We start from the raw sequence: 27,126 nt of genomic DNA on the forward strand, positions 1-27,126 counted from the left end.
TATACCACATCTTGTTTATCCATTCATCTGTTGGTGGACACTTAGGTTGCTTCCGTATCTTGGCAATTGAAAATAACACTATTCTGAATGCTGGAGTGCATTTATCTTTGCAAATTAGTGTTTTTGGTTTTTTTTGGATATATACCCAGGATTGGAATTGCTGGGTCATATGGTAGTTCTGTTTTTAGTTTTTTGAGAAACCTCCATGGAGCTCTTTTCCATAATGGCCGCAGCAATTTACATTCCTACAACAGTGTACAAGGGTTCCCTTTTCTCCACATCCTTGCCAACATTTGTGATTTGTGTTCTTTTTGATGATAGCCATTCTGACAGGTGTGAGGTGATACCTCATTGTGGTTTTGATTTTCATTTCCCTGATGATTAGTGATGTTAAGCATCTTTTCATGTGCCTTCTGGCCATCTGCGTTTCCTCTTTGGAAAAAAGCCTTTTAAGGTCTTCTGCCCATTTTTTAATCAGGTTGCTCCTTTTGCTTTTAACCTGTCAATGTCTTTATATTTAAAGTGGTTCTTACACGCTAAAGAGTTGGGTGTTGTGTTTTTCTCAGTTCTTGCAGTATCTTTTATGTGGTATACTTAGAACATTTTAATGGAATTATCAATTTTGGGGGATTTAGATCTGTTATTTGTTTTCAGTTTGTTCTCTGTCTTTTGTTCGTCTGTTGCCCCTTTCCTCCTGTCTTCTTTTGGATTATTTGAATTTTTTTTTAATTTCATTTAAATTTATTTTATTGGCTTTTTGTCTGTTACTTTTTTAGTGGTTGCTCTAGGGTATATTATACATATATCTAACCTTTCACAGTCTCCTTAGAGTTAATATTTTACCACTTCAAGTAAAATATAAAAGCTTTATAACCATATGGGTTCTTTATCTTCCCGACTTTTTTGATATACTGGTTGTATGTATTATATTTACATACATTAAAAACCCCATCCGGGACTTCCATGGTGGCGCAGTGGTTAAGAATCTGCCTGCCAATGCAGGGGACACGGGTTCGATCCCTGGTCCACGAAGGTCCCACATGCCCCGGAGCAGCTAAGCCTGTGAGCCACAGCTGCTGAGCCTGCTCTGTAGAGCCTGCACTCTAGAGCCCGTGAGCCGCAACTACTGAGCCCACGTGCCGCAGCTGCTGAAGCCCGCGCACCTAGAGCCTGTGCTCCACCGCAAGAGAAGCCACCGCAATGAGAAGCCTGCACACCGCAAGGAAGAGTAGTCCCCGCTCACTGCAAGTAGAGAAAGCCCATGCGCAGCAACAAAGACCCAACACAGCCAAAAATAAATAAATTTTTTAAAAAAAGAAGAAAACCCCATCAGACAATGTTATAATTTTTGCTTTCATCAGCCATACATATTTTAAAGAACTTAGGAGAAAAATAATCTTTTATATTTACCATTTTTGTTCTTTCTTTATTCCTGAAATTCCAGGTTCTCCTCTGGTATCATTTCCTTTCAGCCCAGTGAGGGGTTTTTTTAGCCATTCATTTAGAGTGAGTCTTTTGCCTAAAAATTATCTTAGTTTTGTTTTCATCTGAGAATGTCTTTATTCATCTTCATTCCTGAAGGATATTTTCACTGGATGTAGAATTCTGGGTAACAGTTCTTTTAACATGTTTCTGTCTTCTGGACTCCATGACTTCTGATGGGAAACCTGTAGTCATTTGAATGGTTCTTCCCCATTTTTTGTAGTGTGTTGATTTTCTCTGGGTATATTTAAGGTTTCTTTCTTCAACATTGCTTTTCAGCAGTTTGATCATGATGTGTCTAGGTGTGATTACCTTTATGTTTAATCCATTTGGGGATTACTGCACTTTTTGAATTTGTAAATGCATGCCTTTCACAAAATTTGAAAAGTTTTCAGCCATTATTTTAAAAATATGTGTCTAGGGCTTCCCTGGTGGCGCAGTGGTTGAGAGTCCGCCTGCCGATGCAGGGGACACAGGTTTGTGCCCTGGTCCGGGAGGATCCCACATGCCGCGGAGCGGCTGGGCCCGTGAGCCATGGCCGCTGAGCCTGCGCGTCCATAGCCTGTGCTCCGCAATGGGAGAGGTCACAACAGTGAGAGGCCCACGTACCACAAAAAAAAACAAAAGCAAAACGTGTCTATACCTTTTCTTCTGGGACTTCAGTTACGCATATGTTAGACTTTCTGATATTGTCCCACAGGTCCCTGAAGCTCTGTTCATTAAAAAAAAAATTTAACCTTTATTCTTTCTGTTCTTTAGGGTGGCCAATTTTTATTTATTTGTTTTCAGGTTCATTTACTCTTTTCTCAGTCTTCTCCATTCTGATAATGAGTATATACAGTAAATTTTTTATTTCGGATACTGTGTTTTTCAGGTCTAAAATTTCCATTTGATTCTTTTTCATACTTTCTGTGTGTCTGCTGAGAACTATCTTTCCACTCATTTCAAATGTTTTTACCTTTATCTTATGGAGCATCATTATAATAGCTGCTTTAAAATCTCTGTCTGAAAACTCTAACACCTGGGTCATTTGATGTTTGTATCTGTTGATTTTTTTTTTCCTTTGAGAATCTGTCACATTTTCCCAGTTCTTCGTGTGTGACTTAATTTTGGATGATATCCTGGACATTTATCCTGAATTATTCGACTCTAGGTCCTGTTGGTTGATGTTCTCTGGAGAATGTTGATGTTTTTGTCTTACTAGGTAACTAACCTTCAGATATCATAATTTCTTTTTCATCTTATGTGGGTATTGGTTCCAGTGTCAGTTCAATTTTCCAAAGACCTTTGGGTCTATCCCATGTGTCTGTTGCTCTGGGGTTAGTCTAGGACTTGGGCAGTGGTTTATACTATAGTTCAATTCTCAAAGCCTTTTCTCTGCTGCTTTGGGTCTGCCCTGTGTATGCATAGCTCAGGGGTGAGTCCAGAGCTTGTGCCAATTTATGTATAGAATTAGGAGATCCCTTTCTTCAGCTCATCCTCTCCAATGTTTCTCCCATACTCATTGGCCCTCAGAGTCCTGTTTTCCCAGTCCTCTGGCCAGAAAGATGAGGTTTCTCTAGGAGTTTTAGCTTTCCACACCACCAGTGTAACAATTCAAAGTGAGGAAAAGAGATGAAGGGGAAAAAAAAAAGAAACCAGGAAGCAGCCCTGTGTGGGTTGTTTCTTCAAGTTTGACTCCTCTCCACAGTCCACTTGCTTTTGTTTACATTTCAGAGATCTCAGTTGCTTTTTGGATTTTGTCTAACGTTTTTAATTCTAATCAGTGAGAGAGAGAGAAGCTATCATGAGCTTGTTCCATCTTGGCCAGCGTTCGCAGTTTATTCAGTTTTTTCACCCTTTTGATAATGCTTGAAACTTGGGCAGCAGCACAGGAAGTTTAGACTTCAAACTTCTGCCAGCTTTACTAAAGTAAAATGTCCTGTTGGATGCAACTTCATTTCATCTGATTCAGGAAAAATGGTGGGGTAGGGGGTAGGGTGGGGATTCTATGTAGAGAGAGAAAGACATGCAGCGATAAAAATAGACGTGGCAAGATGTTAACAATTAGTGAATCTAGGTAAAGGGTATATCGGTGCTCATTTACTCTTTCAACTATTTCGTGAGTTTAAAAAGTTGGTGGGAAAGTCTCATCTTAATAAATTCTATGATCTTAATCTTAGACATCCTGATCTGATCCTGAGATCAACTTACTCGTGCTCTTCAGAGTATTTTTAATTGGTCAAGTTTGGACATACAGAGGGGGAGCTAAATCATTCTAGCCAAAACCATTTCTGATTTCAAGGTGGCTTTCTTTATTCCTGAGAGATTAAACACTTTCTTTTGGCTATTTGTATATATTTCTTTCCTTATCCCACTTTTCGCCCTTGTTTATTTAACAAATTAAGAAATTTGAATCTGGTGAGTAGTGTTCATCCCACCAAATGTTAATTGTCCATTCTCTTACTTCAGACAATTCCAAGCTCGAGTGTCTCGGCAAACTCTGTTGGCACTTGAGAAAGAAGAGGAGGAGGAAGTTTTTGGATCTTCTGAACCACAACGAAGCACATTGGCTGAACTAAAAAGCAAAGGGAAGAAGACAGCAAGAGCTCCAATCAGCCGTGTAGGAGGTGCTCTCAAGGGTAAGTTTGTTAAGTGTTGTTATGGGAAGCTCTTCGTCTCAGGTGGTAGGCAAATTATGTAAGGAGAACATGTATAAATATATATGTGGACATTGTCCTTCTGTTCTGAGTACTAGGTGGCAAAAAAGAAAAGTCTAAGGAGAACTGAGATCACAGTGTGCAGTAACACTAAAACATGTCAGCATTTTGTCTCTTAATTAAGAAAAACCCATTCTGAGGCCCTTATAATGCAAAAGAAAAAGAGAGAGAGAGAAAAAAACCTAACCTAATATACAGGGAGCATCTAGAGTTTCTCAGTTTTAGTTGTTAGTTGAAAGAATATATGCAATAATATAGCAAGTATTATCAAAATAAAGCTTACATGTACCAAATCCTCAAAGAATGTTTTAACTTGGTCTTCAGCTTTTGAGGGGTCAGAAATTGGGCTGTCTTTGTATACCTAAAGATGATCAGTAATAGCTTTTTTAAAAATTCACTATTTTTTAGGGAAATTTAGGTTTACAGCAAAATTGAGTGGAAGGTACAAAGATAAATAATTATTAACCAAATTTATAGCAGTTAGACATGTAGACCAGATTTTTAAAAGATCTCTTATCCCTTTCCTGATATCAACTTTTAATACTCAGAATGGGGACTTCCCTGGTGGCACAGTGGTTAAGAATCTGCCTGCCAATGCAGGGGACATGGGTTTGAGCCCTGGTCTGGGAAGATCCCACATGCCACAGAGTAGCTAAGCCCATGCACCACAACTACTGAGCCTGCGCTCTAGAGCCTGTGCGCCACAACCATTGAAGCCTGTGCGCCCTGGAGCCCGTGCTCCCCAATAAGAGAAGCCACTGCAATGAGAAGTCCGTGTGCAGCAACAAAGACCCAACGCTGCCAAAAATAAATAAAAATTAATACTCAGAATGTTCCTTGGAGATCTGAGAATTAGGGTATAAGGAATATAGTCTTAAAGAATATTTCATCCAGATCATGATGAAGCTTGATTCTAATAAGCAGCCCCACTAAAGAGAATACCACTAATAAGTGGGCTAATTTGTTTTTTCTAGATTCAGTACATTTCAGCTGATTTCCATTGAGGGAAAGTTTTAAACTGAAAAATGAAGATTAAGATTAGGTTAGTCTGGTAAAATTAGGCAATGTTAGAATGATGACTGAAGGAAGATGTAGAATTTGTTTCTTGGATATCTATGCATAAAAGATTACAGGTGAGGGAAAAGAGGTAGGGTATAAGTAACATACAGAATGGACTTAAAAATTACTAATTTGATCCATTAAGGTTTTTAAAATTATTATTTAAAAAAATCTATGATTGTGTGGTAGTAGAAGTAATCTCCTTGATTTGGGAAAGAATTAGGTATACCTTCTTGGGCATCTAAATTGATAATTAAAGATTTTACATGGAGTTTTAATATTTTTCTCTTAGCTCCAAGGCACAACAGAGGACTCCAAAATCCAGTTCTTCAACAGATGCAAAGTAATTCTAGAATTACTGTTTTTGATGAAAATGCTGATGAACCTTCTAGAGCGGAGTCATCTAGGCCTACAGGGCAGCCATGGATAGCACCTCCTGTGTCCAGGGCCAAAGAGAATGAGCTGCAAGCTGGCCCTTGGAACACAGGCAGGCCTTTGGAATACAGGGTAAGGACTCTTAGATCCAGTTTATTTGCTGACATAACAAAGACTTCAGAGTTAGAGTAGATGAGTATTTTTAGCATCTCTCTTAATTCCTCTTGAATAATTAGGCATGGTCGGCATATGTTGTGTCAGAATGTAAAACCATGGTAACTTTAGTTTTCTTCTTCATCGCCAGCCTCGTGGCAATGCAGCTTCTATGACAGCTGTACCCCCTGTGCTTCCCAGTTTTACTCCATATGTGGAAGAGACTGCACAACAGCCAGTTATGTGAGTTTGGTTTCCAGATATTTTGAGGTGGGAATTATGAAGAGTGGGCAGGGGCACCTATCCTAGTTCCCAAAGGCATTTTCTTCTTTGTGGGGATGAAGGTAAACCAAAGTTTTATTTCCTTTACATCTATATTTTTTTGAGTATGTTAGGGCTAAAAGACTATTTGTTGGTATTATTAAGGAATAAACTCAATAGGTTTATATTTACATTGCTGTAGTCAAAGACAGTCACTGTGATTTAAATGAGGTGTTCTACCTTTGTTATTGACAGTAATGAGAAATTATGGCAGTTTTTCCTCGTAACCTGCTTTTTCTTTCTGGATGTCTTTTTCTTCCTAACCCTTGGCATTTCTGTTTAAAAGAAAAAATATGATAGATGATGATTAAATAAACAGGCAGTCTGAGATTCAGTCTAATATGTAACATTGTGGAGTTCTAATATTAGGTCGTATTTTGCACCCCATGGCAAGAGTTTCCTCATAACTAAGCTATAACCCTTCGTATATGCTAGGTATGATGTTTGTGTGGGATTTTCATAGAGTCTTTTATCAGTTGAGGAAGGCTTTTAAGCATGTAGATGCTTGGGCCATTCAAGGTTCTGATCCAGTGTATCTGAGGTGAAGACCAGGTATCTTTAGTTGTAAAAAGGTACATAAGAAAATAAAAGATACATAAGTGTTTCTGATCCATTGTCCAGATTGAGAACATCTGCCCTATCCCGATTGAGGTACTTTATGCTTCATTCTTTTCAAACCTATATTACCACTCTCATTCTTCCCCCTCAGCTGAGAACATTGAATTTCACATCATCAGTTCCCTAAATGCTATATTCCTAACTCTAATTCTTTGGGGTGCTAAACAATGGAAAATGGGCTGTATTGCATAAGTTAACTTCATTTCATACACTGGCTTTGATTTAGATATTTCCACAGACATAGAAAATAAACTTATGGTTACCAAAGGGGAAAGATGAGGGGAGAGATAAGTTAGGAGGTTGGGATTAACATATACACACTACTATATGTAAAATAGATAACCAACAAGGACCTACTGTATAGCACAGGGAACTATACTCAATATTTTGTAATAACCTGTAAGGGAAAAGAATCTGAAAAAGAATATATCTATAAGTATATATATATATATATATATATATGTATAAGTGAATCACTTTGCTGTACATCTGAAACGAACACAAATCAACTATACTTCAATAAAAACAATTTTTTTAATAAAAATATTACCTCCTTTAAAAAAAAGATATGGTATTCAGATTTATTTTTACCTATAACTAATAAAAGCTATATGATGAACCTAACTTACACCTAATTTCTTTCTTCATCATAGTAGTACTCAGAACATAATTGTTGATGGACCATGTAAATTATTTTTAGCCTGTTTTCTCAGTCTTTTTTGTTTTTGTTTTTTTGGAATCGCTCACATATAGCCTCACTACTGACATTGTCCCTGTGTTCTGTCAAAACGTAAGAAATAACTCATTTGATCTGTATGGTGAATAATAATTATCTTGCTTCTTTTAGGACACCATGTAAAATTGAACCCAGTATAAACCACATTCTAAGCACAAGAAAGCCTGGAAAGGAAGAAGGAGATCTCCTGCAAAGAGTTCAGAGCCTTCAGCAAGAGTCTGAGGAGAAGAAAGAGAAAATGATGTATTGTAAGGAGAAGATTTATGCAGGAGTGGGGGAGTTCTCCTTTGAGGAGATCCGGGCTGAGGTTTTCCGGAAGAAATTAAAAGAGCGAAGAGAAGGTATGTGTATTGATCTAGTTCAAGTTTGTAAAAATAACTTAGTTGTAGGAAGATTGAGTTGATATGTTAAGTCTGAGGAAAATTACCCCATTGTGTTTACCTTTATGTGATGCTTCTGTGGTTTCTATGTTTCTCCATTTAGGCTGAATTTCCATTGTTGCTTTCCATGAAACCCCTGAGGAAAAATATTAAGCAACTAAGTTTGTGTTCAAAAGTAAAGGAACTGCATGACCAATTCATAATTTCCCTGCAATCGGCAGACAGTGCTTTTCCTAACATTTCCTAAATATTTCACTTTACTTTTGATACTTCAGCCGAAATTTCTCCCAGGGCTTATTTAGGTTAACATACTCACTCATTTAGATGATAGTGATGTGTACTGATTAGTAAAGACATTATGTTCTTTCTAAGTTAAGGGAAGCTTCACTATAAATTGAAAAACTGGGAATTTGGGGGAAGTGGGAAGTGGTTCTGATTCTGAAGCCTAGAAGTACTTGGGGGCAAGAGGTGTGCAGAATAGGCTGAAAGTAGGGAAGTATAGCATTTGGAGCTTAAGGCATTAGAAGATGCGCGAGAGTACAGAAAGGGAGGTAAGGGAGAGTCCAGAAATAAATTTCATTCATTTAGACATTTTGACTAGGATCTATACCAAGAAAGAAGAAATTTTTTTTTTTTTTTAAACACAGGCATCCAGAGTAACCTACTATTGCAGCTCAGCTCACTTAAGGAGACGTGGCATTCATAAGGCTAGCTGGGAAACTTAACCATCACTTGTAATTTGTTTGAGAAAAATATATTTCAGAGTTCCAGGTGACAAGTTAGAAGCAAACGTCTGTAAAGCAGACTGTACGTTTGGAATTGCCCTATTTGTTACATCAACTGGTGCCTTCCAAGGTTGACAGAAGTGCTCTGGGCTCAAATAATACATTGAAAAATGGAATCTACGTGTCTAGGTAGGAGACAGGGAATGGTTAAAAAGCAAGGAGCTGGTTGTGTAAAGCTTTTCAAAGTGGGAACCACCACAACAAAGAAGTAGGCTAGCAAAGTAGCCAAATATGAGCTGGGAAAGGAACTAGGTACTTAGATTAAAACTACTGCTTCCTAAAGGGAAGGCTCTAGCTATGCCAAGTATATACCGGTAAAATAGTACATTTTATTCTCAACTAGCCAAAGAAGGACCTGAGCTAGGGTTAGTTGGGATTTGAGTAGTTAAAAAAAGTATTGACCTTTGAGGATATTTTAATACTCATTTCCTAAACTTGTCTCTGAATCTAGTTTGTACTCTTATAAATCCTTATGCCTATAAGAAAGAGGTTTCTTCTTATACTGAAAATTAGCTTCAAAGATTGTTGCAGACTTTCACTCTCAGGTAGGGATATGAGAAATGAGGAAGCCACAGGTTGGGCCTAAAGACAAGGCTGTTATCCTTTCTTACCAGTGCTACTTCCAAACCATATTCCCCATCCTCCTTCAAAAAGCTTCTTTCGGATTCATGTCTTCCAATTTTTTTTTTTCTGCCTCTTCAACCTCCTTAGTGTTCTCACCTCAGACTTTTTAGTCACTCCCTGTCACTCATTAACTGACTAAGCACCTGGCTCATATCTTACTTTCTACTCCCTACATGATCCACTATACTGTATTCACCTGGCAGAACCTCAACCCTGCTTAAATCCAGCTCTCTGCTCACACTCTGTACCTGCATCCAAGTATTGATAGTTTAAATGTAGCTGGAGAAAAATGCAACTGTGTGCATCGGTCTCATTTTAAATTCTTTTTTTTGTGGGGGGGGTATAGTTGTTTTACAATGTTGTATTGGTTTCTACTGTACAGCGAAGTGGAGTTCCCTGTGCTATACAGCAGGTTCTTGTTAGTTATCTATTTTATACATATTAGTGTATATATGTCAATCCCAATCTCCCAGTTCATCCCACCCCACACTTTCCGCCCTTGGTAGCCATACGTTTGTTCCCTGCATCTGTGTCTCTATTTCTGCCTTGCAAACCAGTTCATCTGTACCATTTTCCCAGATTCCACATATATGTGGAAATATATGCACATTTATTCCACATATATGCAAATATATACCATATTTGTTTTCCTCTTTCTGACTTACTTCACTCTGTATGACAGTCTCTAGTTCCATCCATATCTCTACAAATGACCCAATTTCGTTCCTTTTTATGGCTGAGTAATATTCCATTGTATATATATACCACATCTTTTTTTTTAATATATAAATTTATTTATTTTTGGCTGCATTGGGTCTTCGTTGCTGTGCGCGGGCTTTCTCTAGTTGCAGCGAGCAGAGGCTACTCTTTGTTGTGGTGCCCGGGCTTCTCGTTGTGGTGCGCGGGCTTCTCTTGTTGCGGAGCACAGGCTCTAGGCACACGGGCTTCAATAGTTGTGGCTCGCAGGCTCTAGAGCACAGGCTCAGTAGCTGTGGCACATGGGCTTAGCTGCTCCGCGGCATGTGCGATCTTCCTGGACCAGGACTTGAACCTGTGTCCCCTGCATTGGCAGGCGGATTCTTAACCACTCTGCCACCAGGGAAGCCTGTACCACATCTTCTTTATCCATTCATCTGTTGATGGACATTTAGGTTGCTTCCATCACCTGACTATTGTAAATAGTGCTGCAATGAACATTGGGGTGCGTGTGTCTTTTTGAATTACGGTTTTTTCTGGGTATATGCCCAGTAGTGGGATTGCTGGGTCATATGGTAGTTCTATTTTTAGTTTTTTAAGGAACCTCCATACTGTTCCCCATAGTGGCTGTATCAGTTTACATTCCCACCAACAGTGCAGGAGGGTTCCCTTTTCTCCACACCCTCTCCAGCATTTATTGTTTGTAGATTTTCTGATGATGCCCATTCTAACCGGTGTGAAGTGATACTTCATTGTAGTTTTGATCTGCATTTCTCTAATAATTAGTGATGTTGAGCATCTTTTCATGTGCCTCTTGGCCATCTGTATGTCTTCTTTGGAGAAATGTCTATGTAGGTCTTCCACCCATTTTTTGATTGGGTTGTTTGTTTTTTTGATATTGAGCTGCATGAGCTGTTTATATATTTTGGACATTAATCCTTTGTCAATTGCTTCGTTTGCAAATATTTTTTCCCATTCTGAGGGTTGTCTTTTCGTCTTGCTTATGATTTCTTTTGCTGTGCAAAAGCTTTTAAGTTTCCTTAGGTCCCATTTGTTTATTTTTGTTTTTATTTCCATTTCTCTAGGAAGTGGGTCAAAAAGGATCTTGCTGTGATTTATGTCAAAGAGTGTTCTTCCTATGTTTTCCTCTAAGAGTTTTATACGGTCCAGTCTTACATTTAGGTCTTTAATCCATTTTGAGTTTATTTTTGTGTATAGTGTTAGGGAGTGTTCTAATTTCATTCTTTTACATGTAGCTGTCCAGTCATTTTAAATTCTTGACCACAAATCTCAAATGAGCATTTACCAGTGCCTAACAATCATTCTAGTTTCCTGGTAGGTGAATTTCTTCTTTCTGCTAAACAACTAATTTAATTTTCTTTCATATTTTCAAATCTGCATCCCTGTCCCTCCTCACCTATAATCTCGTTTCTAATTTCATTGAGAAAATAGAAGGAATGTAATGGTAACACCATTTTCTTCCACCAAATCTACCATATCTGCAGTCTGTACCTATACACTCATTCTTTCTGTTAAAATTAACGTTTCCCTGGGGCTTCCCTGGTGGTGCAGTGGTTAAGAATCTGCCTGCCAATGCAGGGGACACGGGTTCGAGCCCCGGTCTGGGAAGATCCCACATGCCACGGAGCAGCTGAGCCCGTGTGCCACAACTACTGAGCCTGCGCCCCTAGAGCCCATGCTTCGCAACAAGAGAAGCCACCGCAATGAGAAGTCTGTGCACCCCAACGAAGAGTAGCCCCACTCACAACTAAAGAAAGCCCGTGGGCAGCAATGAAGACCCAACACGGCCAGTAAATAAATAAATAAATAAATTTTTTAAAAAATTAATGTTTCTCTGTTCTTATCAAAGGAGTGGCCCTTTTTTCTTCCCCTTCCAGTATTTTCCCTTTTTACTAAACCATTCTCACTAATTTATACATATATACTCTAATGTCCCCATTCTTTAAAAAAAAAAGGAAAAGAAAAAATCTCCATTATCCTCATATTCTTCTCTAGCTACTACCCCGTTTTTATACTCTCTTTCACAGCAAAATTTGGGGGGAATTGTAATCATCTTTTGCTGCCTATTATTTCCTCAAGCATCCCTTCTATTCCAGTCATCACGGTGACCAGAAACCTCCTTTTTGCCAAATCTTATGGCTCTTTCTCAGTCCTGATCTTTATTGACCTCTTGGCTTCATTTGGCACAGTTGATGAAATACTATATGAAATGCTTCTCTTGGCTTCTTCCTTGATGTGTATTCCCATTCAGTTTCCTTTACTCCTGTTCTTCTCATTCAGGACCTCTTCTTGAGGCCCAGGGGAGAGTTCTGAAGTATCCCAATTATCTTTTCTTTCAACAGCTATCTTTAGGTAATAGATTAAATACTGTTTTCAAGCCATGGACTCTCAAATTCATATCCCCATCCCTGACATTTCATCTGAACCGCAGACTCACATTTAGTTGCCTGCATCTATTGGCTATCCTAATAGATATTTTAAAGTCAACCTAACCAAAAATAGTTACTGGGACTTCCCTGGTGGTCCAGTGACTAACACTTTGCACTCCCAATGCAGCGGGCCCTGGTCCGATCTCTGGTCAGGGAACTAGATCCCACGTGCTGCAACTAAGAGTTTGCATGCCGCAACTAAATATCCTACATACCTCAACTAAAAGATCCCGCATGCCGCAAGGAAGATCCTGCATGCTGCAACTAAGACCTGGTGCAGCCAAATAAATACTTTAAAGAAAAACAAAGTTAGTGATTTCTGTCACAAACCACACCCCAATATGCAAATGTACCACAGGCTTCCCTATCTCAATAAAAGGCATCCCCATGCACGCAGTTAGTTCAAGCCAAAAAAAGTCCAGAAGTCATCTCTGATCCCTCTTTCTTTACCATTCCCCCACATCTAATGAATAAGCCTATCAACTTTACCACCAAGAAATTTCATAAATCTTTTATTTATCACCATTCCCATTATTACCTCTATCGAAACCACAGTCTTTTAGCTGGACTACTGCGATTAGACTTTCTGCCCTCATTCTGGCCTTAACACAGTCCATTTTATTCACAGCAAATTATCTTTTTTAAAAAGTGAGATCATGGGCTTCCCTGGTGGCACAGTGGTTGAGAGTCCGCCTGCCGAAGCAGGGGACACGGGTTCGTGCCCCGGTCCGGGAAGATCCCACATGCCACGGAGCGGCTGGGCCCGTGAGCCATGGCCGTTGAGCCTGCGCGTCCGGAGCCTGTGCTCCGCAACAGGAGAGGCCACAACAGTGAGAGGCCCACATACCACACACACAAAAAAAGAAGTCAGATCATGTCACTCCTTTATTTAAAATTCTCCAGTGTTTTTTCATTGTCTTAGAATGCAGTACAGTGTCTTTACCCCTACGTGATTTGGCCGTTGCCTACCTCTCCAACCTCATCTTTTAGTTTGCTCCCTCTATCTGTGCTACAACCATGTTGGCCTTCTTTTGGATCCTTGAACACAATAATCTTGTTCCTGCATTAGGGCCTTTGTGCCAGCTAGTCCTTTGGCCTAAAATCTTTCCCCAGATCTTTATATGACTGGCCCCTTGTCATCCAGGTTACAGCTTTCTAATGTAACTTTCTTAGATGATCTTCCCTGATCTCTGGTCTTAAGTAGCCCCTGACCTCCATCCCGCTACCCAGTGACACATTCTCACATCACCTATTTAGTTTTATTTTTAAAACTGATTTTTCTTGTTAATTTCTGTGTTTGTCCCAAATTGAACGTTAGCATCACATGACCAAGGACTTTGTATTATGTACCACTAAAACGTAAATTCTTAAAGTTGTGCTTGGCACATAATAGATATTCTATTTTTTATTGACTGAATAAATAATAGAGACCTTGGGGCTTCCCTGGTGGCGCAGTGGTTGAGAGTCCGCCTGCCGATGCAGGGGACACGGGTTCGTGCCCTGGTGCGGGAAGATCCCACATGCCGCGGAGCGGCTGGGCCCGTGAGCCATGGCCGCTGAACCTGCGCATCCAGAGCCTGTGCTCCACAACGGGAGAGGCCACAACAGTGAGAGGCCCGTGTACTGCAAAAAAATAATAATAATAATAATAGAGACCTAGACCTCAAGTTGAGGGCTTTGCTCCATTTGTATCATTCTCATCTGTAATATTAACATACGTTGAGGACATGAGCCCCAAAGACAGTTTTTGACAGGATAAATTGCTATGAGGAGTAATGCCTCAGCCAACTTCACTGTTTCTAGCTGAGCTACTGACCAGTGCAGAGAAGAGAGCAGAAATGCAGAAGCAGATTGAAGAGATGGAGAAGAAGCTAAAAGAAATCCAAACTACTCAGCAAGAAAGAGCAAGTGATCAGGTCATTCTCTTTTTCAATACATACAACTAATGCTTATTGAAACAAATTTAAACAATATAAAAATATAGAAAGTAAAAAGTCCTGTCAGACCCACTCAGTTTCTGATAGTTTCTTTGCTATTAGTATCAGTAAAGTTGAGCAGGAAAGTAATTTTAACAGGTGACTTCAAATGGAATTTGTGGCATATAAGTGATGCAATTTATTGACTATTGACTTCTTAGTTATACTCTAAATCACTATTCTGTTACTTCTTACTTTAGATTTTTATTCTAGTTATGTTCCATTAAAATGAGATTAGCTAAAGAAATTTAGTGTGTATTTCCGTGCCACTACTCAGTTGAGTACAACAGTACCAGTTTATACTGGGAACATAAATTATTGGGAAGAACTTTTGTGGTACAGACATTTTATATGGTTAATATATGTCTAGGGGAAGAGTATAGTAAAGTTAATTTTGGCACTAAAACTTGAGAATAGGTAGCATTTTCTATATAGTAGGGACACATTGATTTTGTTTATTTAATGCAAATAGCAAGAAGAGAAGATGTCTACAAAGGAGACAGCTGAACTGCGAATTGTTTCAGAGTCTCAGGAAATACCAGGAATGGCTCTATGCAATTCTGTTTGCCCAGTAAACTCTTGTGCCAGGTAGGACCGCATTGGTGGGAGGGATGGTGCTTATAGGAGGGCATCTAGAACTGACCTTTGACTCTCTAGTGACTTGAAGTCTCCTTAACTTTTATAGTATTGAGACATGATTTTTCCAAGTCTTTGTCACAACATAAGCTTTGATGCTGATGAGGGAGGTCTGGGTGCTGGCTTTTTTCCATTAAAAAAAATACATGTTTCTTATAAAAACAACCAAATAATTTTTTAAATGATAATACCACCCATTTCTACTACCAAGAGATGACTAGTATTAACATTGGTATATTCTTATTTGTTGTTTTGGTTTTGTTTTATAAAAATGAAAGCTTACCATTTTGTAATCTGCTTATACTGTTAATGTAACTTAACATCTGTTATCAAATATAATTCTATGACAATTTTAATGACTGAAGGTTCTATCTTAAAGAATTTGGTTTAATGGTACTAGAATATTTTCTTTATCTTAGAGTGAAGAAGATTATATTTAATAAAAAGACCTCTTGGACTTTTAAGGATTAAATAATTCTTTCTGTGGGTACTAAGCACATGTTTTAAAACAAATTTCTTCACAGGGAAACTTCACTTGCAGAAAACATTTGGCAAGAACAGCCTCATTCTAAAAGTGAGTTTTATTTGACAATCTCATGAAGAACTTACTGATACAAAGGCATTATGTAATAAGTGTAAATACTTTTCTTGATTGTGGTAAAAGGATTTGAAAGAAAGCAGAGAGAGGGACTAAGGTACTGTTATATTTGAATCAGGGAATTCAGTTATAAGCATATGATTCAAGATATGTTAGACATTTGAAAGAATATTTTTATAAAATAACTCATTGCTTTAAAATATTTGGTTTAAATGTAATTTAAATTTATACTAACTACAAAATAATCTTCCACTTTAGTTAGTGTACTCTAGCTAAGCATATCAGTAGTACCCAGCAGCCAAGAGTGGAAAGTGGTTTTTTGGAAGAATGAGGGGGAAAGCTTAAAACTAAAGCTATTTTATATTCAAATTTGTTGTCTTTTCAGAAACATGTTAAAAGTGGTAGAAACATGAATATCCATCTATAAGTAGTTAAAAAAATTCAGTAGAATCTGATTAAACCTCTAATTCTAACCATTAATTTATAGGAAATGCAAAGCATAGAAGAACATGTGAAACAATATAATTGGCAAAAAATCCAGCATTATGGGGCAAACAACCCAGTTTCTAAAATAAAAAATTAATAGCAAAAACAAAAACCCTATAAAATAAAAGCAATTTAAGAGGCATTTCAACTAGTCACAGTGTATGAATCTACTTTGCATTCCTAATTCAAACTTTCTAGAAAGTTTTGGTAAAATGTGAAACCTCTGACTGGATATTTGAATACAGAAATTGTTAATTCTATAGGTATGATCATGTTTTGAGATTATGCTTTTTAAAAAGAGGCTATCTCTTTAAGAAATATGTACTAAAATATTTACATATGCAATGATACGGTGTTTTGTATTTGCTTCAAAATAATCCAGAATTGGGTTAGGTTTGGGGGAGTAGTAGTGGGAAATAAAGATGACACAAGATCATCCATGTTTAGGTAATTGTTATTAAATGACGTCTACTTTTATATATTTGAAATTATTTATTATAAAAGATAAACAAAATTGTCTTTATGCTTTCAAACAGCAAAAATGTTAATTGACCTAGTTGTCTTGAAGAGTAGGGCATTTACTCTTAAGAGTGTAAATTTAGTCTCTCTTTCTATAGGTTCCAGTGTACCTTTCTCCATTTTTGATGAATTTCTTCTTTCAGAAAAAAAGACTATCAGGTTTGAGGGGTTTTTTGGTTTTGTTTTGTTTCGACAATTAAAAGTTTTCTATTATTATAAATGAGGATGAAACAGGGGGTTACTGTTATCTATGTTAAGAGAAAAATTGCTGAATGAAATATGTCTTTTTCCAGTCCTTCTGCAGATCCCCCACGGGTTTTAGCCCAACGAAGGCCCCTTGCAGTTCTCAAAACTTCAGAAAGCATCACCTCAAATGAGGATGTATCTCCAGATGTTTGTGTAAGGAGCAATATCCCTAAGTTTATATAAATGGACTAGTGGATAGTTTCATTCAATTCTCACAAAAGTTTAGGGTTAAAATGAAAATTATTGGCTTGAAATAAGCACGTGAAAAGACGCTCAAAACCATCTGTTATCAGAGAATGAAAATCAAAACCACAGTGAAATGTTGCACACATGCTCTAGGATGGCTATAATCAAAAAGACAACAAGTGTTGGTGAGGATGGGAAGTAACTAGAACCCTCATACTTTGCTGGTGAGAATGTGAAATGATGCATCCTCTTTGGAAAACAGTTTGGCAGTTCTTCAAAATGTTGAACATAGAGTTACCATATGATCCAGCAATTCCCTCCTAGGTATATATCCAAAAGAATTTAAAACATATCTTCACACAAAAAGCTTTACATGAATGTTCATAGCAGCATTTTTCATAATAGCCAAAAACTGGAAACAGCCCAGTGTTCGTCAACTGATACATGGATAAACAAAACGTTGTGTATCCATACAATGGAATATTATTCAGCCATAAGAAGGAATGAAGTACTGATATATCTTACAACATGAATGAACCTTGAAAACACTGCTAAAATGAAGCCACACACAAAAGAACACATATTGTATGATTCCATTTATGTGAAATGTCCAGAATAGGCAAATCCATAAAGACAGAAAGTAGATTAGGGATTTCCAGGGGATTAGGGAGAGAGTGGGTTGGAAAGTGACTACAAATGGATATGGTGTTTCTTTTTGAGGTGATGAAGATGTTCTGGAGTTAGATGGTGATGGTTGCAAAGCCCTATGAATATACTAAAAACCACTGAAATGCACACTTTTAAAGGGTGAAGTTTTGGGTATGTTAATTATATCTCAGTTTTTTAAAGTGGGGGAAAAATCACTGCCTTGAAAGCCAAGGATCTTATAAAATGTTTATGAAACATTGGCAATGAAAGAGTTATGTGAACGAACCTTTTTTTTTTGTAGTAATGTTTTATTTTAATCACTGTGGACTAGTGACATGATAATACTTAGGATAAAAAAAGACCCTGTGTAGATATTCAAGACAAAGTAAATAAACTTTATCAGTGACATTTCATTGAAGTCTTAAACCAGCATCTGGAAACTTGTCTTGAGATTGAAGGGAACTGAGTATGTTTAATCTGAAGACTTTTAAGGGGAGACATGATCAGTAGCTACAGTGATTTAAAACACTGATTTAAAACAGTATATTCTCCACATCCTAGGGAATGACTCAAACATGTTTTTGTTTACTTATTTATTGAGGTATATTTTATATTCATAAACTGCACAAATATTAATTTTTATATATGTGAATATCTGTGCGGTCTTCACCCATGTCAAGATACAGAAAATTTCCAGCAACCCAGAGGAACCTCGGGAGCCATTTATGACTAAAGGTGGTCAGGCCCCATTCCAACTATACTGAATTGGAATTTCCAGGGATAAAACCCAAGCATGTATTTTTATTTGTTTTAAATAGTTTCCCAGGTAATTCTAATATAGGTAGTCCACTGACTGCTATGAGAAGATAATGATGTAGAAGAGTAAGTTTTACATACTGTGTTCTGGAGAATACCACCAGAGAATAGATGGATAGGCTAGATTTGGAGGTAGTGGTTCTAGGTTCAGCTGTTCAAGGATGGACTAAATTATTAAAGGGGTAAGTCTCAATCTAGTTTTTTTGTCTTAAACCTCTTACTTGAATTTTGTTAATAGGTACCTACCAGGATTCTTTCCCCTACCAAAAAAAAAAATTTAAAGTGTCTAAACTAATAGGGCCATAAGTAGAATTTCATAAAATGTATTCTTAGACTGCAGACATCTATTTTACTCTAATCTTACAATTTTTTAGTTTCACTTATTGTTTCTTCTAGATGTGTCTCACCTCTACTAAATAATGTTGAGTCAGAAATTCAGAGTATATATCATATTGGTAATGATTTAGAAAATTAATATCTAGTATCTATAAGGGTTAAATGAAATAGGCACTTTTGTGTACTTCAGGTAAATGTATAAAATGGTACAATCCCTCTGAGGGCGGTATGTATAAAGACACTTAGTGTTCAATTACCTTTTTGACCTGATAGTTCTACTTTTATGAATTATTCCTAAGAAAGTTAACATATTCTTAAAGATTTAAATCTACAAGAATATTTAAAATAGTTTTATGACAGTGAAAAACAGGGGATAACCTAAAACATTAGGTCAACTTCTGATAAACCCACAATGTTACCATCATGTTTCTAAAGAATTTTTAATAGCACAGAAAATATACTAAAAAATATAATGAGAAGGAATAATATAGACTAGCATAGATGCTATAATTTCACTTGTTTTAAAACCTCTTTTTTAAATGCATAGAATATGCTTGTGCATGTATCCTACCAGATGTATATGGTCATAGCAGTTGCCTCTGGGGAGTAGTAACTGGAGTGGAGACGTCAGGGGGAATCAAGTGTGGAAAGGAGACTTTTTCACTATATATCCTTTTAAACTAGTTGACTTTTTAAAACTATATACCTGTATTACTTTTAAAGACAAAGGTGTATTTTTTTTATGGCGACAAAGGCGTATTTTAAATGTTTTCCATTATTTTATACTTTTTTTCCCATATTTTCTACCATGATCATGAATTACCTTTAAGAAATAAAATAGAAATTAAACATTTGTCAAAGAAAAAGACTTAAAAGCTAGGAGGATAGCAGATTATTGGAACATATTCTAGGCCAAAGCCAGAAGAAAAATAGCATTAGTCCTCTAGTTCCTAGGTGAAATTGGTTGGGAAAAAAACATTGTCCAGTATTTTTCCTTTGTATGGAGAATCCTCACAGTGTATTTTTCGATGATATATAATTTGCTGTTTTCATAATACAAAACCTTTTTCCTCAAATGTAATGATGTGCTTTTTAAATTTGTCTTTCTCTAGAGATTCTGATATGATGCTTTTGCACCCTGTGTTAAAAATCACTTATCTAATATGTATCTCTTTCACTAAAAAAGATAGGCCATTCATATGCTCACTGAAATGTTTGAGCTAAGTTTTTTGTGGTTTTTCAGGATGAATTTACAGGAATTGAGCCCTTGAGTGAGGATGCTATTATCACAGGTTTCAGGAATGTAACTATTTGTCCTAACCCAGAAGACACTTGTGACTTCGCTAGAGCAGCTCGTTTTGCATCCACTCCTTTTCATGAGATAATATCCTTGAAGGATCTCCCTTCTGATCCTGAGAGACTGTTGCAGGAAGAGGACCTAGATGTGAAGACTTCTGAGGACCAGCAAACTGCTTGTGGCACTATCTACAATCCAACTCTCAGCATCAAGAAGCTGAGGTGACTGGTGATTATAGGTTGTACAAATCAGGTTGTTTGAGGGCTTTCTTATTCTGTGTGTGCTTGTCAGTTATAGCAATCAATTATGAAGCTTTTACTACCTGCTGGGTACTGTGCTAAGTGCTTTACCTGACAGCTGGGCTCCTCCAGATAAAGTGTTAATGGGATTTAGTATCTGATTTGATTCTAAGGGTTAAAAGTAAATTTTGCCGGATATGGTATCTTTGAGAAAACTCAGCAAAGTGTACCTGATTGGTAGAGACGAGGCATTTATTTTTCCTTTAATATTGAGGTTAAAATAATGGTAGAGTAGGTTGATGCTAATTTCAAATAGGCAATTAGAGACATGTTTTTGGTTTTCTTTAACATCTTTATTGGAGTATAATTGCTTTACAGTGTTGTGTTAGTTTCTGCTGTACAACAAAGTGACTCAGCTACATGCACACATATATCCCCATATCCCCTCCCTCCTGCGTCTCCCTCCCACCCTCCCCATCCCACCACTCCAGGTGGTCGCAAAGCACTGAGCAGATCTCCCTGTGCCATGAAGCTGCTTCCCACTAACTATCTATTTTACATTTGGTAGTGTATTCGTGTCAGTGCTACTCTCCCACCTCGTCCCAGCCCACCCTTCCCCTTCTCCATGTCCCCAAGTCCACTCTCCACATCTGTGACTTTGTTCGTGTCCTGCCCCTAGGTTCATCAGAACCTTTTTTTTTTCTTTTAGATTCCATATATATATGTTAGCGTACAGCATCTATTTTTCTCTTTCTGACTTGTATCACTTTGTATGACAGACTCTAGGTCCATCCACCTCACTACAAATAACTCAGTTTCATTTCTTTTTATGGCTGAGTAATATTCCATTGTATATATGTGCCACATCTTCTTTATCCATTCATCTGTCAGTGGACACTTAGGTTGCTTCCATGTCCTGGCTATTGTAAATAGTGCTTCATTGAACATTGTGGTACATGACTCTTTTTGAATTATGGTTTTCTCAGGGTATATGCCCAGTAGTGGGATTGCTGGGTCATATAGGAATTCTAGTTTTAGCTTTTAAAGGAAGCTCCATACTGTTCTCCATAGTGGCTGTATCAATTTACATTGACACCAACAGTGCAAGAGGGTTCCCTTTTCTCCACACCCTCTCCAGCATTTATTGTTTGTAGGTATTTTGATGATAGCCATTCTGACTGGTGTGAGGTGATACCTCACTGTAGTTTTGATTTGCATTTCTCTAATGATTAGTGATGTTGAGCATTCTTTCATGTGTTTTTTGGCAATCTGTATATCTTCTTTGGAGAAATGTCTGTTTAGGTCTTCTGCCCATCTTTGGATTGGGTTGTTTGTGTTTTTGATATTGAGCTACATGAGCTGCTCGTATATTTTGGAGATTAATCTTTTGTCAGGTGTTTCATTTACAATTATTTTCTCCCATTCTGAGGGTTGTCTTTTCATCTTGTTTATGGTTTCCTTTGCTGTACAAAAGCTTTTAAGTTTCATTAGGTCCCATTTGTTTATTTTTGTTTTTATTTCCATTTCTCTAGGAGGTGGGTCAAAAAGGATCTTGCTGTGATTTATGTCATAGAGTGTTCTGCCTATGTTTTCCTCTGTGAGTTTTATAGTATCTGGCCTTACATTTAGGTCTTTAATCCATTTTGAGTTTATTTTTCTGTATGGTGTTAGGGAGTGTTCTAATTTCATTCTTTTACATGTAGCTGTCCAGTTTTCCCAGCACCACTTATTAAAGAGGCTGTCTTTTCTCCATTCTACATTCCTGCCTCCTATGTTCTTGGATTGGAAGAATCAACTTTGTGAAAATGACTATACTACCCAAAGCAAAGATAAGGTGACCATGTGTGCGTGGGTTTATCTCTGGGCTTTTTGTCCTGTTCCATTGATCTATATTTCTGTTTTTGTGCCAGTACCATACTGTCTTGATTACTGTAGCTTTGTAGTATAGTCTGAAGTCAGGGAGCCTGATTCCTCCAGCTCTGTTTTTCTTTTGCAAGATTGTTTTGGCTATTTGGGGTCTTTTGTGTTTCTGTACAAATTGTGAAATTTTTTGTTCTAGTTCTGTGAAAAATGCCATTGGTAGTTTGATAGGGATTACATTGAATCTGTAGATTGCTTTGGGTAGTATAGTCATTTTCACAAAGTTGATTCTTCCAATCCAAGAACATAGTATATCTCTCCATCTGTTTGTATCATCTTTAATTTCTTTCATCAGTGTCTTATAGTTTTCTGCATACAGGTCTTTGTCTCCTTAGGTAGGTTTATTCCTAGGTATTTTATTCTTTTTGTTGCAGTAGTAAATAGGAGTGTTTCCTTAATTTCTCTTTCAGAGTTTTCATCATTAGTGTATAGGAATGCAAGAGATTTCGGTGCATTAATTTTGTATCATGCTACTCTACCAAATTCATTGATTAGCTCTAGTCGTTTTCTGGTAGCATCTTTAGGATTCTCTATGTATAGTATCATGTCATCTGCAAACAGTGACAATTTTACTTCTTTTCCCATTTGGATTCCTGTTATTTCTTGGTCTTCTCTGATTGCTGTGGCTAAAACTTCCAAAACTATGTTGAATAATAGTGGTGAGAGTGGGCAGCCTTGTCTTGTTCCTGATCTTAGTGGAAATGGTTTCAGTTTTTCGTCATTGAGGACGATGTTGGCTGTGGGTTTGTCATATATGGCCTTTTGTGTAGAGGTAGGTTCCCTCTGTGCCTACTTTCTGGAGAGTTTTTATCATAAGTGGGTGTGGAATTTTGTCAAAAGCTTTTTCTGCATCTGTTGAGATTATCATATGGTTTTTCTCCTTCAATTTGTTAATATGGTGTATCACATTGATTGATTTGCATATATTGAAGAATCCTTGCATTCCTGGGATAAACCCCACTTGATCATGGTGTATGATCCTCCTAATGTGCTATTGGATTCTGTTTGCTAGTATTTTGTTGAGGATGTTGCATCTATGTTCATCAGAGATATTGGCCTGTAATTTTCATTTTTTGTGACATCTTTGTCTGATTTTGGTATCAGGGTGCTGGTGGCCTCATAGAATGAGTTTGGGAGTGTTCCTCCCTCTGCTATATTTTGGAAGAGTTTGAGAAGGATAGGTGTTAGCTCTTCTCTAAATGTTTGATAGAATTCGCCTGTGAAGCCATCTGGTCCTGGGCTTTTGTTTGTTGGAAGATTTTAAATCACAGTTTCAATTTCAGTGCTTGTGATTGGTCTGTTTATATTTCCTATTTCTTCCTGGTTCAGTCTCAGGAGGTTGTGCTTTTCTAAGAATTTGTCCATTTCTTCCAGGTTGTCCATTTTATTGGCATATAGTTGCTTGTAGTAATCTCTCATGATCCTTTGTATTTCTGCAGTGTCAGTTGTTACTTCTTTTTCATTTCTAATTCTATTGATTTGAGTCTTCTCCCTTTTTTTCTTGATGAGTCTGGCTAATGGTTTATCGATTTTGTTTATCTTCTCAAAGAACCAGCTTTTAGTTTTATTAATCTTTCCTATTGTTTCTTTCATTTCTTTTTTGTTTATTTCTGATCTGGCCTTTATGATTTCTTTCCTTCTGCTAACTTTGGGGTCTTTTGGCTCTTCTTTCTCTAATTGCTTTAGGTGTAAGGTTAGGTTGTTTATTTGAGATTTTTCTTGTTTCTTGAGGTAGGATTGTATTGCTATAAACTTCCCTCTTAGAACTGCTTTTGCTGCATCCCATAGGTTTTGGGTCATCTTGTTTTCATTGTCTTGTGTTTCTAGGTATTTTTTGATTTCCTCTTTGATTTCTTCAGTGATCTCTTGGTTATTTAGTAGCATATTGTTTAGCCTCCATGTGTTTGTATTTTTTACAGTTTTTTTCCTGTAATTGATATCTAGTCTCATAGCGTTGTGGTCAGAAAAGATACCTGATAATGATTTCAGTTTTCTTAAATTTACCAAGGCTTGATTTGTGACCCAGGATATAGCCTATCCTGGAGAATGTTCCATGAGCACTTGAGAAGAAAGTGTATTCTGTTGTTTTTGGATGGAATGTCCTATAAATATCAATTAAGTCCATCTTGTTTAATGTGTCATTTAAAGCTTGTGTTTCCTTATTTATTTTCATTTTGGATGATCTGTCCATGGGTGAAAGTGGGGTGTTAATGTCCCCTACTGTTGTGTTACTGTCTATTTCCCCTTTTATGGCTGTTAGCATTTGCCTTCTGTATTGAGGTGCTCCTATGTTGGGTGCATAAATATTTACAATTGTTACAGCTTCTTCTTAGATTGATCCCTTGATCATTATGTAGTGTCCTTCTTTGTCTCTTGTAATAGTCTTTATTTTAAAGTCTATTTTGTCTGATATGAAAATTGCTACTCCAGCTTTCTTTTGATTTCCATTTGCATGGAATATCTTTTTCCATCCCCTCACTTTCAGTCTGTATGAGTCCCTAGGTCTGAAGTGGGTCTCTTGTAGGCAGCATATGTACGGGTCTTGTTTTTGTATCCATTCAGCCAGTCTGTGTCTTTTGGTTGGCGCATTTAAACCATTTACATTTAAGGTAATTATCGATATGTATCTTCCTATTACCATTTTCTTAATTGTTGGGTTTGTTATTGTAGGTCTTTTCCTTCTCTTGCATTTCCTGCCTAGAGAAGTTCCTTTAGCATTTGTTGTAAAGCTGGTTTGGTGGTGCTGAATTCTCTTAACTTTTGCTTGTTTGTAAATGTTTTAAATTCTCTGTCAAATCTGAATGAGGTCCTTGCTGGGTAGAGTAACCTTGGTTGTAGGTTTTTCCCTTTTATCACTTTAAATATATCCTGCCACTCGCTTCTGGCTTGCAGAGTTTCTGCTGAAAAATCAGCTGTTAACCTATGGGGATTCCTTTATATGTTATTTGTTGCTTTTCCCTTGCTGCTTTCAGTATTTTTTCTTTTTATTTAATTTTTGATAGTTTGATTAATATATGTCTCGGCGTGTTTCTCTTTGGGTTTATCCTGTATGGTACTCTCTGTGCTTCCTGGACTTGATTGACTATTTCCCTTCCCATGATAGGGAAGTTTTCAACTATAATCTCTTCAAATATTTTCTCAGAGCCTATCTTTTCCTCTTCTTCTTCTGGGACCCCTATAATTCGAATGTTGGTGTGTTTAATGTTGTCCCAGAGTCTCTGAGAATGTCCTCAATTCTTTCATTCTTTTTTTTTTTTTTTTTTTTTGGTACGAGGGCCTCTCACTGTTATGGCCTCTCCCGTTGCGGAGCACAGGCTTCAGACGTGCAGGCTCAGCGGCCATGGCTCACGGGCCCAGCCACTCCGCGGCATGTGGGATCTTCCCGGACCAGGGCATGAACCCGCATCCCCTGCATCGGCAGGCGGACTCTCAACCACTGCGCCACCAGGGAAGCTCCATTCTTTTTTCTTTATTCTGCTCCCTGGCAGTTATTTCCACCATTTTATCTTCCAGCTCACTTACCCATTCTTCTGTCTCAGTTATTCTGTTATTGATTCCTTCTAGAGTATTTTTAATTTCAGTAATTGTGTTGTTCATCACTGTTTGCTCTTTAGTTCTTCTAGATCCTTGTTAAATGTTTCTTGTATTTTCTCCATGCTGTTGCCGAGGTTTTGGATCATCTTTACTATCATTATTCTGAATTCGTTTTCCAGTAGGTTGCCTATTTCGTCTTCATTAATTTGGTCTTGTAGGTTTTTACCTTGCTCCTTCGTCTGTAACAAGTTTTTTTGTCCTTTTTCTTTTTCTTTTTTTTTTTTGATGGGTGGTGTTGTATTCCTGTCTTACTGGTCGTTTGGCCTGAGGCGTCCAGCACTGGAGTTTGCAGGCAGTTGGATATATCCAGGTGTTGGTGCTGAGATGAGGACCTCCAGGAGGCCTCACTCCAATTGATATTCCCTGGAGTCTGAGGTTCTCTGTTAGTCCAGTGGTTTGGACTCAGAGCTCCCATCACAGGAGCTCAGGCCCGACCTCCAGCCTGGGAACCAAGATCCCGCAAGCTTTGTGGCAGGATAAAAAAAAAGGAAGAAAGAAAGAGAAAACTGGGCAGTACAATATCAAAGAATAAAAAACAAAATAAAATTAGAAAGATAAAAAATATATTAGGAAAAATAAACTAATTGAAGCAACTGCAACAAGGTAAAATAAAACCGCAGCAGAAAAAAAAGGAAAAAAAGGGGGGTGGGGTGGGAAAGAAGCCAAAAGGAGAGATCACTAATAAAGTGTAAAAAATAAAATAAAATTAGAATAATAAAAGGTTTATTAAGAAAAATAAAAATACAAAAGAATCAACAGCAGTGAATCAACAAGGTAAAACAGAACCCAATCTAAAAGAGAAGAAAAGAAAAGAAAAAAAGCCTTGACTCTGGGGGAGGAGTTTAGGCGGGGATGGGGTTTAGGGTGGGGCGGGACCTAGGGCATGGGGGTGACGTTTGAGCATGAGGTGGGGCCAAGGCGGGACAACGTTCAAGCATGGGGCGGGGCCTCTGCTTAGGACCTGCACAGAAGGGGGTAGGCAGCACGTGGAAAGAAAGACCTCTAGAGTGTGGCATTCGGGAGTTTGGAGGTAGAGCCCTGAGTGAGGGTGTAGGGGCAGGGCTTGGGCTCTCCGGGGCAGGAGGGAGGCTCTGAGGGCAGAGGATTAGGCCCTGGACCCCAACAGGCTTCCCAGTGCCTAAGTGGACAGGGAAGGCACTGGCCGTGTTACCTTCCGTTTCTTCATGCCCCTCCCCCATGGTCTCTGCCAGGGTCTCCCGCACCCGCCCCCCACTGGGCCACTGGACCCCT

General features: G+C 37.9%; 1 protein-coding gene across 1 annotated transcript in view; it reads left to right on the top strand.

The window, feature by feature from the left end:
* The window catches only part of BUB1B (BUB1 mitotic checkpoint serine/threonine kinase B), a 56,645-nt gene that overhangs the window by 16,680 nt on the left and 12,839 nt on the right, over positions 1–27,126 (top strand). The window contains exons 6-15 of the mRNA XM_019935283.3: positions 3,934–4,103; positions 5,533–5,747; positions 5,920–6,011; positions 7,555–7,784; positions 14,182–14,294; positions 14,827–14,942; positions 15,515–15,564; positions 16,692–16,752; positions 16,887–16,992; positions 20,069–20,343. Coding sequence (XP_019790842.1) covers positions 3,934–4,103; positions 5,533–5,747; positions 5,920–6,011; positions 7,555–7,784; positions 14,182–14,294; positions 14,827–14,942; positions 15,515–15,564; positions 16,692–16,752; positions 16,887–16,992; positions 20,069–20,343 — 1,428 coding nt within the window. The remainder of the gene's footprint in view (positions 1–3,933; positions 4,104–5,532; positions 5,748–5,919; positions 6,012–7,554; positions 7,785–14,181; positions 14,295–14,826; positions 14,943–15,514; positions 15,565–16,691; positions 16,753–16,886; positions 16,993–20,068; positions 20,344–27,126) is intronic.

Source organism: Tursiops truncatus, chromosome 2 (assembly GCF_011762595.2).
Source record: "Tursiops truncatus isolate mTurTru1 chromosome 2, mTurTru1.mat.Y, whole genome shotgun sequence".
Classification (NCBI taxonomy): Eukaryota; Metazoa; Chordata; class Mammalia; order Artiodactyla; family Delphinidae; genus Tursiops; species Tursiops truncatus.